The following is a 14165-nucleotide window of genomic DNA, read 5'->3' as shown; positions in this document are numbered from 1 at the left end:
AATAAAATAATAAAAATAAAACATAATAAAATTATTCTCACGACGTTTCGGCCACAACGCAAGCAGCCGTCCTCAGGTGAAAACCAGGTCCGTCGAGGCGACAGAGTCTGAATGAAACAGCACACGAGCTTGGAGCATATATATAAGCTGGGCGCCTTGACAAAGGAATTTGCATATCAAGAGGAATTTAGCATATTTATGGGAAATGCAGGAATGTGATTAGTACTACATATGCATGTGCATTATGCAGGATTAACAGCATCAAAGGGAGCTGCAGTTGCTGCTGCTGCAGTTGCTGCTGCTGCAGTTGCTGCTGCTGCAGTTGCTGCTGCTGCAGTTGCTGCTGCTGCAGTTGCTGCTGCTGCAGTTGCTGCTGCTGCAGTTTCTGCTGCTGCTGCAGTTTTTGCTGCTGCTGCAGTTTCTGCTGCTGCTGCAGTTGCTGCTGTTGCTGCTGCTGCTGCAGTTGCTGCCTTATCCATTTTAATATAACACTATGTATTATTCTACCCACCCTAATGTGTATCACACTGCTATATATTTACTATACAATTACGACACCATACATTACTCTGCACACTGCACCATGCCAGTGTGGTTCCAGACATACAGTACCCTGGCGTCTACAAACTAAGTTGCCTCTGTGGTAGCAGTTACATTGGAGAAACCAAACGACATGTCTCGGACCGCATCCGTGAACATAAAGCAGACCTGAAACACGGTAGGACAAACACCTCAGCCGTGGCAGATCACTGTTACAATTCAGTGGGCTCACATGACATTGACTTCTCCAAGACAGAGGTTCTCTGCAAGCCATCTGGCTATCATGAGAGATTCGTTCATGAGGCGATCCACATACACAAACACAGAGACAATTTCAACCGAGAAGATGGATTCTGGCTTAGCAATCATTGGAAGGACGTAATAAACCATTTCGGATCTTAACTGATTGTGTTCACGTTTACGGTGATTTTCAGACCGCGTTCCACTCACTGGCATGGTGCAGTGTGCAGAGTAATGTATGGTGTCGTAATTGTATAGTAAATATATAGCAGTGTGATACAGATTAGGGTGGGTAGAATAATACATAGTGTTATATTAAAATGGATAAGGCAGCAACTGCAGGAGCAGCAGCAACTGCAGCAACTGCAGCAGCAACAGAAACTGCAGCAGCAGCAGAAACTGCAGCAGCAGCAGAAACTGCAGCAGCAGCAGCAACTGCAGCAACTGCAGCAGCAGCAACTGCAGCAGCAGCAACTGCAGCTCCCTTTGATGCTGTTAATCCTGCATAATGCACATGCATATGTAGTACTAATCACATTCCTGCATATCCCATAAATATGCTAAATTCCTCTTGATATGCAAATTCCTTTGTCAAGGCGCCCAGCTTATATATATGCTCCAAGCTTGTGTGCTGTTTCATTCAGACTCTGTCGCCTCGACGGACCTGGTTTTCACCTGAGGACGGCTGCTTGCGTTGTGGCCGAAACGTCGTGAGAATAATTTTATTATGTTTTATTTTTAATATTTTATTACTTCCCTTCTACGTGACTTTACCGAAAGAACCAAGAAGGCGCTATATACTATTAATGTAGGAACTCTATAGCAGTAACTGCACGCATTGGGGTGGGGGGGGGGGGTACCTACGTGACTTTACCGAAAGAACCAAAGAGTAGGGGTACATGACATTTTGAAGAATTAACGTCAGCGTTTTGTGTGAAAATGTCCCCGTCACCCCGACCGACTTGGGAAAAGCCGTCCCCCCCAGTGAACGCGTGTGACTTGGTACAGTCGATCCCAGCCATTTAATAAATAAATCAAGGAAAACTGCATTAAATCGCTAATTTAAGTCATTTAAAGTTGACGGATGTGAAAAAGGAATAGCTCTTAACCACGGCGTGGTACCTGGCTATTTTTTTTTTACGTAAACCCCACCGTTGGAGAGCCAAGCGCGCGACCACACACAAACCCTGCCACAAACTCACACACTATTTTTTACTTTTATATATATACTGTAGATAGAATAGATTCAACCAGGATAATTAAATAAACCCATTTAGACGCGTGAAACATTGTCCCTTTTTGCAGGGGCCATCTTGCCCGAGTATTTATCACAGCAGAGCCATCAGCAAAATACAATTCACGGTGAGGGGGAAAGTTACTTTGGGCTCGCGCAAGAAACCACAACGTAGTGATCAATGATCTCCAAGTGTTCCTAGACCATGGAAACACAGCTCTAAAAAGAATGTATGCTAGGATCCATCTTGGATAGTGAGATTTTAAATTAAATGGTATCAACGTAGTAATCAGGATTATAAACATCACATTTCAAAAAGGAAAATCCAAGTATGGCTCAAAGTATAAAAGGAACATAAAGGAAATGTACATCGGAGCTGAGTGCCCCGATGGTAAAACCCTAACTCAGTTACAGCTAACCCAGGGCAACCTCTAGGACTTGGAGAAATCACCTACGTTTACCATGGGCAAGGGACTTGTCATAAGTAGCAAAACTAATCTATGGGACGGCTGGCATGGGGCATCCGAGGCACTAACAACACCATGTAGGAGGTAGGCCAAGCCGGGTTGGAAACCCCCAATTCCCAGTTTCACGCCACTCTCCTAGAACTCAGGTGCAGTCACAGGAGCAGAGACAGTGTGGCTGGATGCAGCAGCAGCAGCAAAATGTTGCATAAATGACAATTGGATAAGCGGACTGTGACAGCAGAGATGAGGTCATAGTCATAAAACTCGGGTCATAAGATGAACATGGTGACAACCAAGTCGCAGTTCACTAGACTTTATCGTATTGATTTGAAGCTTTCGTGACTGCAGGAATCCATACTCTTTGGTTTTGCTGCTGCTGGGGCAGACTATTTTAAAACAGTCTGCCTCAGCAGCAGACCATGCTTTCCCACCTGATGATGGACGCTTGTGTTGCGCCCGAAACGTCGTGATTTATTCTATTTTATACCTACGTGACTTTATCGAAAAAACCAAAGAGTATACTTTATCGTATGTTCGAAACAAAATTGAAGAGGTTCCATTGATTGCAGGATTCGACCTCGAGGTCAAAGCATTGTTGACGAGGCTACGGATTGAAGGCAGCGTCGACTAAGTTACAGGGTTGCAGAATATGTTCATACACCAATGAACATTTCCTCGGTTATATCCAAGCACTGACAAAGTAGCACTGTCCAGGTGAAGGCCAGGTATCGCCACACTGTCACGCCCACTGGTAACCTCAGGGACCACTGGACATTGACAAATGGCACGCTGCAGGCAACTGTAATTATTTACAGACTAAGACGAGGTGGTGTTTGGCAGGGGTCTCCAGGCATCGCCAGACAATGACGAGGTGAAGTCCTCCAAGCATCCCCAAGTTTCTCACGGCTAACTGACGAGGTGGCACCAGACATCCTTGACGAGGTAGCATCCGGTGCTCAGCGAAGGCTGCGCCTGAGGTGTTTAAACGGGGCGGCACACGGAACGCATATCCAAGGTAGATATTGGTCGCGACCTTCCAGGCAATTCCAGGAAAGCGTAAGGCTGACCGCGAGTCACAGAGCAGTGCCGCCACGCTTGAGCCATTGGCTCGAGTGCGGGGGCACTGCTGGGAGCAACGGCGCTCCCCAGTCTTGTTCACGATGCCTGCCTCACCAACTCACGAGATGGTGACATCTCCTCAAGATGGATGCCGTCCTGTGGCCTCTTCTGGAAGAATCACCCACTTCCGGAAGATTTCAATCCTCGTTTAATTTGATCGAAGATGCCACCGTCTACTGGAAGATGTCATTTGAAAAGGGCTTCTGAGGTGTGTTTATGTTGACCTGCTCTGGTGCCCTCTAGCTTAACCTCCACGAGGGGCTTCTGATTTGTGGGAAGGGACAGATAGGGTACTACACGAACGATCATTCGGAGCGCCAAAGTGGGATGTGACTTTTTCAACGTTTAACGAGTGCCGATGCAATGTCGCAGTGAATGTGGCTGACAATTTTGGCTTGAGTGTCAAGGCATAGTGTGTCTCACGGTTAGCATTGAAAAAATAACAATTACAGTAAAATATAGCTTTTGGTATAAACTAGAGACTTCATAAATCAGTTTTTTTTGCAGGATTTGGTTACATCTTGTGGCTTTGCAAAATAAAATCTGTAAATAAGACAAAACTCAGTATGGCTATCCCTATGGCATCTGAGCTAAAGATCTGTAGATTTTATCTCAATAGAAAATGAATAATAAAGAATGTAAAGCCCTCTGTCAATCCTCGACTGGATGATAAACTGTTTGACCATACATCACTGCGGTGGTCCATGTGTAGTGGTGATACGCGCTGGGGTAGCGATCAGGTGCCAGCGCGTTGTGATTGGATGTGTGGGTGGTGACGCGCGCTGACGGTGAGGGATCAGGGGTCAGCGCGGGATCGTGGGTTGTGTGGCGTTGATTGGCTGGGTGCCGGTGACGTGCTGGTGTGGGAGTGATCGAGTGGCAGCACGGCGTGATTGGTGGGTGAGTGGAAACACGCGTTGGGGAAAAAGGATCGTACAGATAACGCGTTGTGATTGGTTCACTCACAAGCGATGCTCGCATCGAGGTCCGCATCCGCTCCGTCTCCCGGGAGGAACGACTATATAAGGGGAAGGGGATGCGCACAGGCGCATCCCCGTCAAGGAGTTTCCTGCCGTCATTTCCAATACTTCACATGTGGTGTTCGCCATGGCTGGGAATTGAATTCGGATCACTGGGCTCACAGTGAAATGCGCAAACCACTTTGCCACTGCTCCCAATAAAAAATGAAATCACTAAACTACACTCAGACAAACCCTAACACAACCAACAACAACAACACAATGGCAGCTGGCTTTGTGAGTGTCGTCCATACTTGCCATGACCAAGCGAATGCAAAAAATTGCGATATCAACTTTGAGAAAAGCTTTCCAATTTCATACTACTTTTACGACCCATGTGTGTAGCAGCTGCTTCACAGCACCATTCCGTACTGTATCGCCGTGCTGTGAATTGAGGTTTTTCCGGAAGGCGCTAATTATAGACCCTGTAAATGGACCCGTACCTCTCACTCTCTTCCACTTAGCTGGCTCCGCGTTGGGAACGTTAGTGAGATCATCCCACTGGTTCACTTCAGGTGCCCTGCCATCAAAATAAACAATTATATAATTGCAGCTACGATTGTCCGGAATTACCGTAGCTGATCGCCGATAAGGAAGACTTTCATGTCGATCGAGTCCTTATTCAGCATGGGCCCTGTGTCGTCCATGATTCTCTTTAGTCCGTCCTGGAATCACACACGCGCAAAAACACACGTTCCAAGCGATATTAATGCCTATGACATCATGTGTAGGTTTGACCGATGGCTACAGTGTGCCATGTGCACATGCACGTGAATGTCAGTCCCACCGCATTACGTCAATCCACCGTCGGATGAGGGCCTCCCCGTGCCACATGGAGGTTATTTCCATCATACTTCACCACACTGGTCAGTGCAGGTTGGTCAAGGTGGGAAGCCGAGAAGTAATTGATTTTCTCCTGCACTGCCCACTACCTGGTAGCCTCCCCCCGCCACAGCCGATGGCAACACTTTGTGTACGGTGGTTTCTCTTCCAAGCACTTTCCACGTTGAAAAGAGCTTAGCTTCTGAGATCCAATGAAATCGGGCATATTCTGAGCAATGTGGCCATTGGCACTGCATGTATATAACAAAATATACAGTTCGTGTGCACAGCACAGTGCCTTCAACACTCCAGCCAAACTGTTAATAAAAACATGGTTTTTAAATCATTTACAGCCGTTTGTCAATGCAGTGCTCGCTGGAAGCCTCCACACCGTGCTGGTCATGGTGGCTGTTTCGGCGTTATTCTCCACTTTGGGGACTAGGGCCAGTACAGATATCACTCGTTCCTGACACTAGCCATGGCCGGGAATCAAACTTAGAACCATCAGGTTCATAGTGCAGTGCGCTAACTACTGCAGCACTGCTCCATCCTATGAAAACCCAGGAAAGAAATCATATAAATTCTTCCTAAATAGAATTTGCCAGTCCAACCAACGGATTGCAGTCGTTTGTTCTGTGCTTCTCATCTCACAAGAAAAGTCGTTAGCTATGTAATGTTACACTCGTGTATGATGTACAATGCAAAATAAATCCACGGTGACCGACTCTTAATAGCACTGTCCACATTTCATGAGCGCCGATGCAAAGCTACGGACGGATAAGTGAGGATTTACGACAGGTAATTACCAAACAATCTGTGCATGCTGATCTCATCCAGAATAAAAGTGACTTGTTAAAGTATTCTGTAGGGTCCAGCCATCACATTCAATTAATGCCTCGGGACTATGTTATATGGACTAAGCCGCTGTAATTAACGCAGGCACTGTAATGCATTACTGGCAATTACAACTAAGGGTCATAAGGGGAGAACGGGTATAATTTTTTTTTATAAAGAAGGCTTTTCATTATCAACTTACATAATCGTACACACATTGAACATTAATTCCATCGTACACATTCGGGTACACACGACTAGATACCAACATTAACATTCACTGCTCGTGGTCTTGTGTAGGTGGCACTTCATGTATGTAGCATGGAACATGTTCCATAAAACCACTTAATCATTAGTGTTGCTTTATTTGCATGACAACTGTATTTCATCGTCATAGTTTTTAATTTGATGCACACATGAGAGCCGATATATTGTCGTAACCATCAACTGCATTTTCACACATTTTATAAACGTCGCCGTTTATTTTCGCGCAGTTTTTTTTTCTGACACCGGATTGCTGCTCTGGTTCTCATTCACGTCTTTGCCCTGTCCACACGCGTCTTATGCAAAAGATCTTTGTCTCAGCAGGCTCTCTTAACTTATCTCACCTGCGCCTGTATCAAGACTTACGAGATAAGTGACAGTGCCAAGTTGTTGGCGGAGCGGTGGCACAGCGGTTAGCCACAGCGCGTTACAAACCCACCAATATAACTATTGAACGATTTTTTTTATATTTGACCAGATAAGGCCTACTGAGCTATATATATTTTTTCAGAAGTGACCTGGCCACAATGATAGCTCAACTAAGTAGCTTATCACGTGGAAAATCAGAGCAGCCGAGGTAGTAAAGGATATGCTTCGTATGTGCACATTTTTTAGTTTTTACTCCTTGTGTGTTGTTCTGTTACGTGATACTTTCACAATAATGCCCTTCCTCCTTTAACATAGGAAAGCCTCACAGATTGTCAAGAATCTCTGAAATATTAAACTACTACACGATTTTTTTTATTTTACCGGGAAAAGCTATTTTTTTCAGAAGCGACCGGGTATCACAAACGACAGCTCAATGAAGTGGCTTATCACGTGGAAATGTTACGCAGCCTGATACTCTAAGCGCATGTTTCTAAATGGAGGGATAAACTGGAGGACCCAGAAAAAAAATTCACGCGACCACGTGGTCGCAGAGACAAACTCCAAATATTCAACAGGCGTCAGGGAAGTGATCGAACCCACGACCTCCTGTATAGCCAGTAAGGTAGTTAACATCTCGCCACCGCGGTGCCCCCATTCCAAGTTCGATTCCCAGCCACAGCTAACATCAGTGGTATTATCCGAACCAGTTCTGCCCCCTCGCCAACGTCACCAATCCGCTCGCACTGACCAGCGTGGTGAAGTATGGTCAAAGAGCCCCCACGACTCGCATGGCTTTCGGGAGAGACCTTCAATCCATCAATGGATTGGCAAAGGGCTGTGCATTACACGGATTGCAATGTGTTACCGTACTCTGGTTCTGTACTGCATTCAAACGCACACTGTGTCCAGCGTGGTTATGCTGGATGATTGTGAGCCATTTATTAAAGCAATCTGTCAACCCTCGCACACACAGCCTGGAGCAAGATAGGCAGCACATGTGCGCTGGGAATTCAACAATCCGACGTGCTGTGTCCGTCGCTGTAAGTTTTCACACAACTTGAGTCTTCACTGATAGTCTTGCTCTGTCTCTAACACACACACATTGGAGAGGAATTGAGTTTCTCAGCCAGAAAGATTTTCTCTCTCACGTTATCCAGCTTTCTACCTGTGCACACTTTTCCACGTGCGCCGATTAAATCCAGCAACGTGCGAAACAGCCTGCACCAAACGCAAAGAACAACCCCGTGAGCTGCGACTTCAGTCGGCCGTGAAGTTAGTGAAGTAAAAATCATTCTGGTGGAGTAATCGAGGTGCACAAAGACAAAGAACCCCCCCCACGTGTAGCCTTAACAGACTATAGGGGCAAGTGCTGTTAGCGAGCACCTACGAAGGCCGGCACGGCACACGAGGGGGTGGGTGGCAAAGACTGCGCCCGGCCGCCTTTGTCTCCCCAGTGGCGATGTTTACACACCATTGCACCAGGTACTAATTTGAGGCTTAGTCGACCTAGGGGAGTCCCAGGACCGGTTCAGATCATTGTCACTTGGTGTTGGCCGTGAGCAGGAATTGAACCTGGGTGGCCAGGGTCGTAGCGCAGCGTAGCGCTAACCACTGTACCACCGCTCCCTCCACACACACTCACACAGTGCGCTAACCACTACACCACCGCTCCCCACACACACTCACACAGTGCGCTAACCACTACACCACCGCTCCCCCCCCACACACTCACACAGTGCGCTAAACACTACACCACCGCTCCCCACACACACTCACACAGTGCGCTAACCACTACACCACCGCTCCCCACACACACTCACACAGTGCGCTAACCACTACACCACCGCTCCCCACACACACTCACACAGTGCGTTAACCACTACACCACCGCTCCCCACACACACTCACACAGTGTGCTAACCACTACACCACCGCTCCCCACACACACTCACACAGTGCGCTAACCACTACACCACCGCTCCCCACACACACTCACACAGTGCGCTAACCACGACACCACCGCTCCCCACACACACTCACACAGTGCGCTAACCATTACACCACCGCTCCTCACACACACTCACACAGTGCGCTAACCACGACACCACCGCTCCCCACACACACACTCACACAGTGCGCTAACCACTACACCACCGCTCCCCCCCCACACACTCACACAGTGCGCTAACCACTACACCACCGCTCCCCCCCACACACTCACACAGTGCGCTAACCACGACACCACCGCTCCCCACACACACTCACACAGTGCGCTAACCACTACACCACCGCTCCCCCCCCACACACTCACACAGTGCGCTAACCACTACACCACCGCTCCCCACACACTCACACAGTGCGCTAACCACTACACCACCGCTCCCCCCCACACACTCACACAGTGCGCTAACCACTACACCACCGCTCCCCACACACACTCACACAGTGCGCTAACCACTACACCACCGCTCCCCACAAACACTCACACAGTGCGCTAACCACTACACCACCGCTCCCCCCCCACACACTCACACAGTACATTAACCACTACACCACTGCTCCCCACACACACACACAGTGCGCTAACCACTACACCACCGCTCCCCCCCCCACACACTCACACAGTACATTAACCACTACACCACTGCTCCCCACACACACACACAGTGCGCTAACCACTACACCACCGCTCCCCCCCCACACACTCACACAGTACATTAACCACTACACCACTGCTCCACACACACAGTGCGCTAACCACTACACCACCGCTCCCCACACACACAAATGCTGAGAACAGTTCGCACTTACATGCACACACAAAGATAGCACTTGCGTACACAAATACACTGCACAAACACACAAAATGTATCCTTGTAACACAAGAGTGTACACAGTCAAAAATAATGTTTAAAAAGCGCACAAATTAAGTGTGCAAATTGGCACAACACACATTCACTATACACAGACAACATATAAACTCTTACACAGAACCATAACACTGAAAAACACACACACTGCAAACTGCAGACACAGCAAAATGTAAATGCATGCAAACTTGTGCAGAGCACACGCTCGGAAACACATGCAGGACCTGCATAAAAACACGATAATATATTTTTGCACACAGCGGAGCACACAGAACGCAAAGAGCAAAAAAACACTACAAACATGCAGAGTACAGACACACAACATAGTACACATTGTACACACATACAGCCATTCACACGTTGATGCATAAACATAGGACAGTTCGCAAAACCACACACAGCACACACTAAAACCACACACGGCACACACTAAAACCACACACAGCACACACTAAAACCACACACAGCACACACTAAAACCACACACAGCACACACTAAAACCACACACAGCACACACTAAAACCACACACAGCACACACTAAAACCACACACAGCGCACACTAAAACCACACAGCGCACACTAAAACCACACACAGCACACACTAAAACCACACACAGCGCACACTAAAACCACACACAGCACACAATAAAACCACACACAGCACACACTAAAACCACACACAGCGCACACTAAAACCACACAGCGCACACTAAAACCACACACAGCGCACACTAAAACCACACACAGCACACAATAAAACCACACACAGCACACACTAAAACCACACACAGCGCACACTAAAACCACACACAGCACACAATAAAACCACACACAGCACACACTAAAACCACACACAGCACACAATAAAACCACACACAGCACACACTAAAACCACACACAGCACACAATAAAACCACACACAGCACACACTAAAACCACACACAGCACACATTAAAACCACACACAGCACACACTAAAACCACACACAGCACACAATAAAACCACACACAGCACACACTAAAACCACACACAGCACACACTAAAACCACACACAGCACACACTAAAACCACACACAGCACACACTAAAACCACACACAGTGCACACTAAAACCACACACAGCACACATTAAAACCACACACAGCACACACTAAAACCACACACAGCACACAATAAAACCACACACAGCACACACTAAAACCACACACAGCACACATTAAAACCACACACAGCACACACTAAAACCACACACAGCACACACTAAAACCACACACAGCACACACTAAAACCACACACAGCACACATTAAAACCACACACAGCACACACTAAAACCACACACAGCACACACTAAAACCACACACAGTACACACTAAAACCACACACAGCACACACTAAAACCACACACAGCACACACTAAAACCACACACAGCACACACTAAAACCACACACAGTACACACTAAAACCACACACAGCACACACTAAAACCACACACAGCGCACACTAAAACCACACACAACACACAGTCAACAACACACACACAACACACAGTCAACAACACACAGACAACACACAGACACCAACACACAGATAACAACACACAGTCAACAACACACAGTCAACAACACCAACAGACACAACACACAGACACAACACACAGACAAAAACACACAGACAAAAACACACAGACAACAACAACACACAGACAACAACAACACACAGACACAACACACAGACAACAACACCAACACAGACACAACACACAGACAACAACAACACACAGACACAACACACATACAACAACACCAACACAGACACAACACACAGACAACACACAGACAACAACACACAGTCAACAACAACACACAGTCAACAACACCAACACACAGTCAACAACACCAACACACAGACACAACACAACAACACACAGACAACAACACAGACAACACACAAACACAACACCAACACAGACACAACACAACAACACACAGACAACAACAACAACAACAACACCAACACGGGAGGGAGGGGGGGACAGTCCAGGCGCCAGTGAACCGCGTGTGGCTCTCGAGGAAGGCGGCCACCACCACCACCACCGCCACCACCCCGTGCCAGGAACTCGGCTGGAGCGTGGCGGCATTGAGCAATTGCGGCTACAGCTACAAGCAGCAGGCGGTAAACACAACAACAACCACAACAACAACAACAGCAGCAGCACAATCATAGAGAGCATAGGCAGCTGGCGGTGTTGGTCCGTGCGCTTTACACACCAGGAGGAGGAGAGGGATCCGCTGGCCCGGCTCGGGGTGGTGGTGGTGATGGTGGTGGTGGAGGGGTTCGCTGTTGTTGAGGGTCGCTGGTGGCGGGGGATGGGGGCCAGAGAGAGAGAGTGGGAGGGCGAGTTTGGTGGGTGTCGTGGATGTGTGTGTGGTGGTGGGTGTCGGTTGTGTGTGTGTGTGGTGATGGGTGTCGGTTGTGTGTGTGGTGGGTGGATGGTGGGTGTCGTGTGTGTGGTGTGTGTTGTGGTGTGTGTGTGTGTGATGGTGGGTGTCGGTTGTGTGTGTGTGGTGGGTGGGTGGTGGGTGTCGTGTGTGTGTGTGTGGTGTGTGTTGTGGTGTGTGTGTGTGGTGGTGGGTGTCGGTTGTGTGTGTGTGGTGGGTGGGTGGTGGGTGTCGTGTGTGGGAGTGTGTGTGTGGTGGGTGTTGTGGTGTGTGTATGTGGTGGTGGGTGTCGGTTGTGTGTGTGTGGTGGGTGTTGTGGTGGGTGTCGTGTGTGTGTGTGGTGGGTGTTGTGGTGGGTGTGTGGTGGGTGTTGTTGTGTGTATGGGTGGTGGGTGTTGTGTGTGTGTGTGGTGGGTGTGTGGGTGGTGGTGGTGGGTGTTGTGTGTATGTGGTGGGTGTGTGTGTGGTGGTGGGTGGTGGGTGTTGTTGTTGTGGGTGTGGTGGTGTGTGGTGGGTGTGGGTGGGTGTGTGTGTGGTGGTGGTGGGTGTTGTGTGTGTGTGGTGGGTGGTGTGTGTTTTGGGTTGGTGTGGGTGTGTGTGTGGTGGTGGGTGTGTGGTGGGTGTTGTGTGGTGGTGTGTGGGTGGTGGTGTTGTTGTGTGTGTGGTGGTGGTGGGTGGGTGGTGGTGGGTGGTGGTGTGTGTGTGTGGTGGTGGGTGGTGGTGGTGTGTGTGTGTGGTGAGTGGTTGTGTGTGTGTTGTGGTGTGTGTGGTGGTGGGTGTGTGTGGTGGGTGTTTTTTGTGGTGGTGAGTGGTGGTGGGTGTGGGTTGTGTGTGTGTGGTGGTGGGTGGTGGTGGGGTGTGTGTGTGGTGGGTGGTTGTGTGTGTGTGGAGTGTGTAGTGGTTGGTTGTGTGTGTGTGTGGTGTTGGGTGGTGGGTGTGTTGTGTGTGTGTGGTGGTGGTGGGTGTTGTGGTGGGTGGTGGGTGTTGTGGTGGGTGTGTGGTGGTGGGAGTCGGTTGTGTGTGTGTGATGGTGTTTGTGGTGGTGGGTGTTGTTGTGGTGTGTGTGTGTGTGGTGGGTGTGTGTTGATGGAGTTGTATGTGTGGGTGCATGAGGGTGGTCAGGGGCTGGGTGTGTGGGTGTTGGTAGGTAGGTATGTGGGTGTGTGTCTGCGTGTGTGTGTGTCTGTGTGCGTGTGTGTGTGTAGGGTGTCTGTGTCTCTGTGTGCGTGTGTGTGGGGAAGCGGTAGTGTAGAGGTTCGCGCACTGCGCTACGAACCCGGCGACCCGGGTTCGATTCCCGCTCACGGCCAACACCAGTGACGATTATCTGAACCGGTCCTGGGCCTCCCCTAGGTCGACTCAGCCTAAAATGAGTACCTGGTGTGGTGTGTAGTAAACATCGCCACTGGGGAGACAAAGGCTGTCGGGTGTGGTGCTGGCCACCCACCCCCTCGTGTGCCGTGCCGGCCCTAATAGGTGCTCGCTAACAGCACTTGCCCCTACAGTCTTTTAAGGCTAAATGGGGGGTCTTTGTGTGTGTGTGTAGGGGTGAGTAGCTGAGTATGAGTCTGTGTGCATTAGCTGGTAGGGTGTTGTGTGTGTGTATGTGCTAGCTAACCCCACTTGCCCCAAACAATCTTTAACGAGGCTATATGGAGGGACTTTGCGTCTTATTTTAGGCATTGTGTGTGTACAGCTGAGTCGGGGGCGTGGGTCTAAGCACGTGGGAAGCTGTGGGGGATGGTTCGAGTTCGTGTGTGAAGGGGGGTGGGTGTGAGTGGCCGTCCTCTACTTACGATGGAGATGCGTTCCGACGACCCCATCGTAAGTAAAAAATGTCGTAAGTCGAAGATGGCCTACCCAGGAGTCTTAAAAAATTGTGATAATTTAGCAAAAACAGAGCAATTTACAATACCGTACTGTATAAACTATATACTGTGTGTAAT

General features: G+C 48.7%; 1 protein-coding gene across 1 annotated transcript in view; it reads right to left on the bottom strand.

Moving 5' to 3' along the window:
* Nucleotides 1–14165, bottom strand: part of DEPTOR (DEP domain containing MTOR interacting protein) — a gene marked incomplete at its 5' end in the record, with an annotated part of 43939 nt that overhangs the window by 27416 nt on the left and 2358 nt on the right. The window contains 2 exons of the mRNA XM_078595021.1: nt 5193–5284; nt 12049–12134. Coding sequence (XP_078451147.1) covers nt 5193–5284; nt 12049–12134 — 178 coding nt within the window. The remainder of the gene's footprint in view (nt 1–5192; nt 5285–12048; nt 12135–14165) is intronic.

This window comes from Lampetra planeri, chromosome 5 (assembly GCF_965212315.1).
Source record: "Lampetra planeri chromosome 5, kcLamPlan1.2.h2, whole genome shotgun sequence".
Classification (NCBI taxonomy): Eukaryota; Metazoa; Chordata; class Hyperoartia; order Petromyzontiformes; family Petromyzontidae; genus Lampetra; species Lampetra planeri.
Note: the sequence above shows the minus strand (reverse complement) of the source record. Positions and strands in the feature narration are given on the sequence as shown.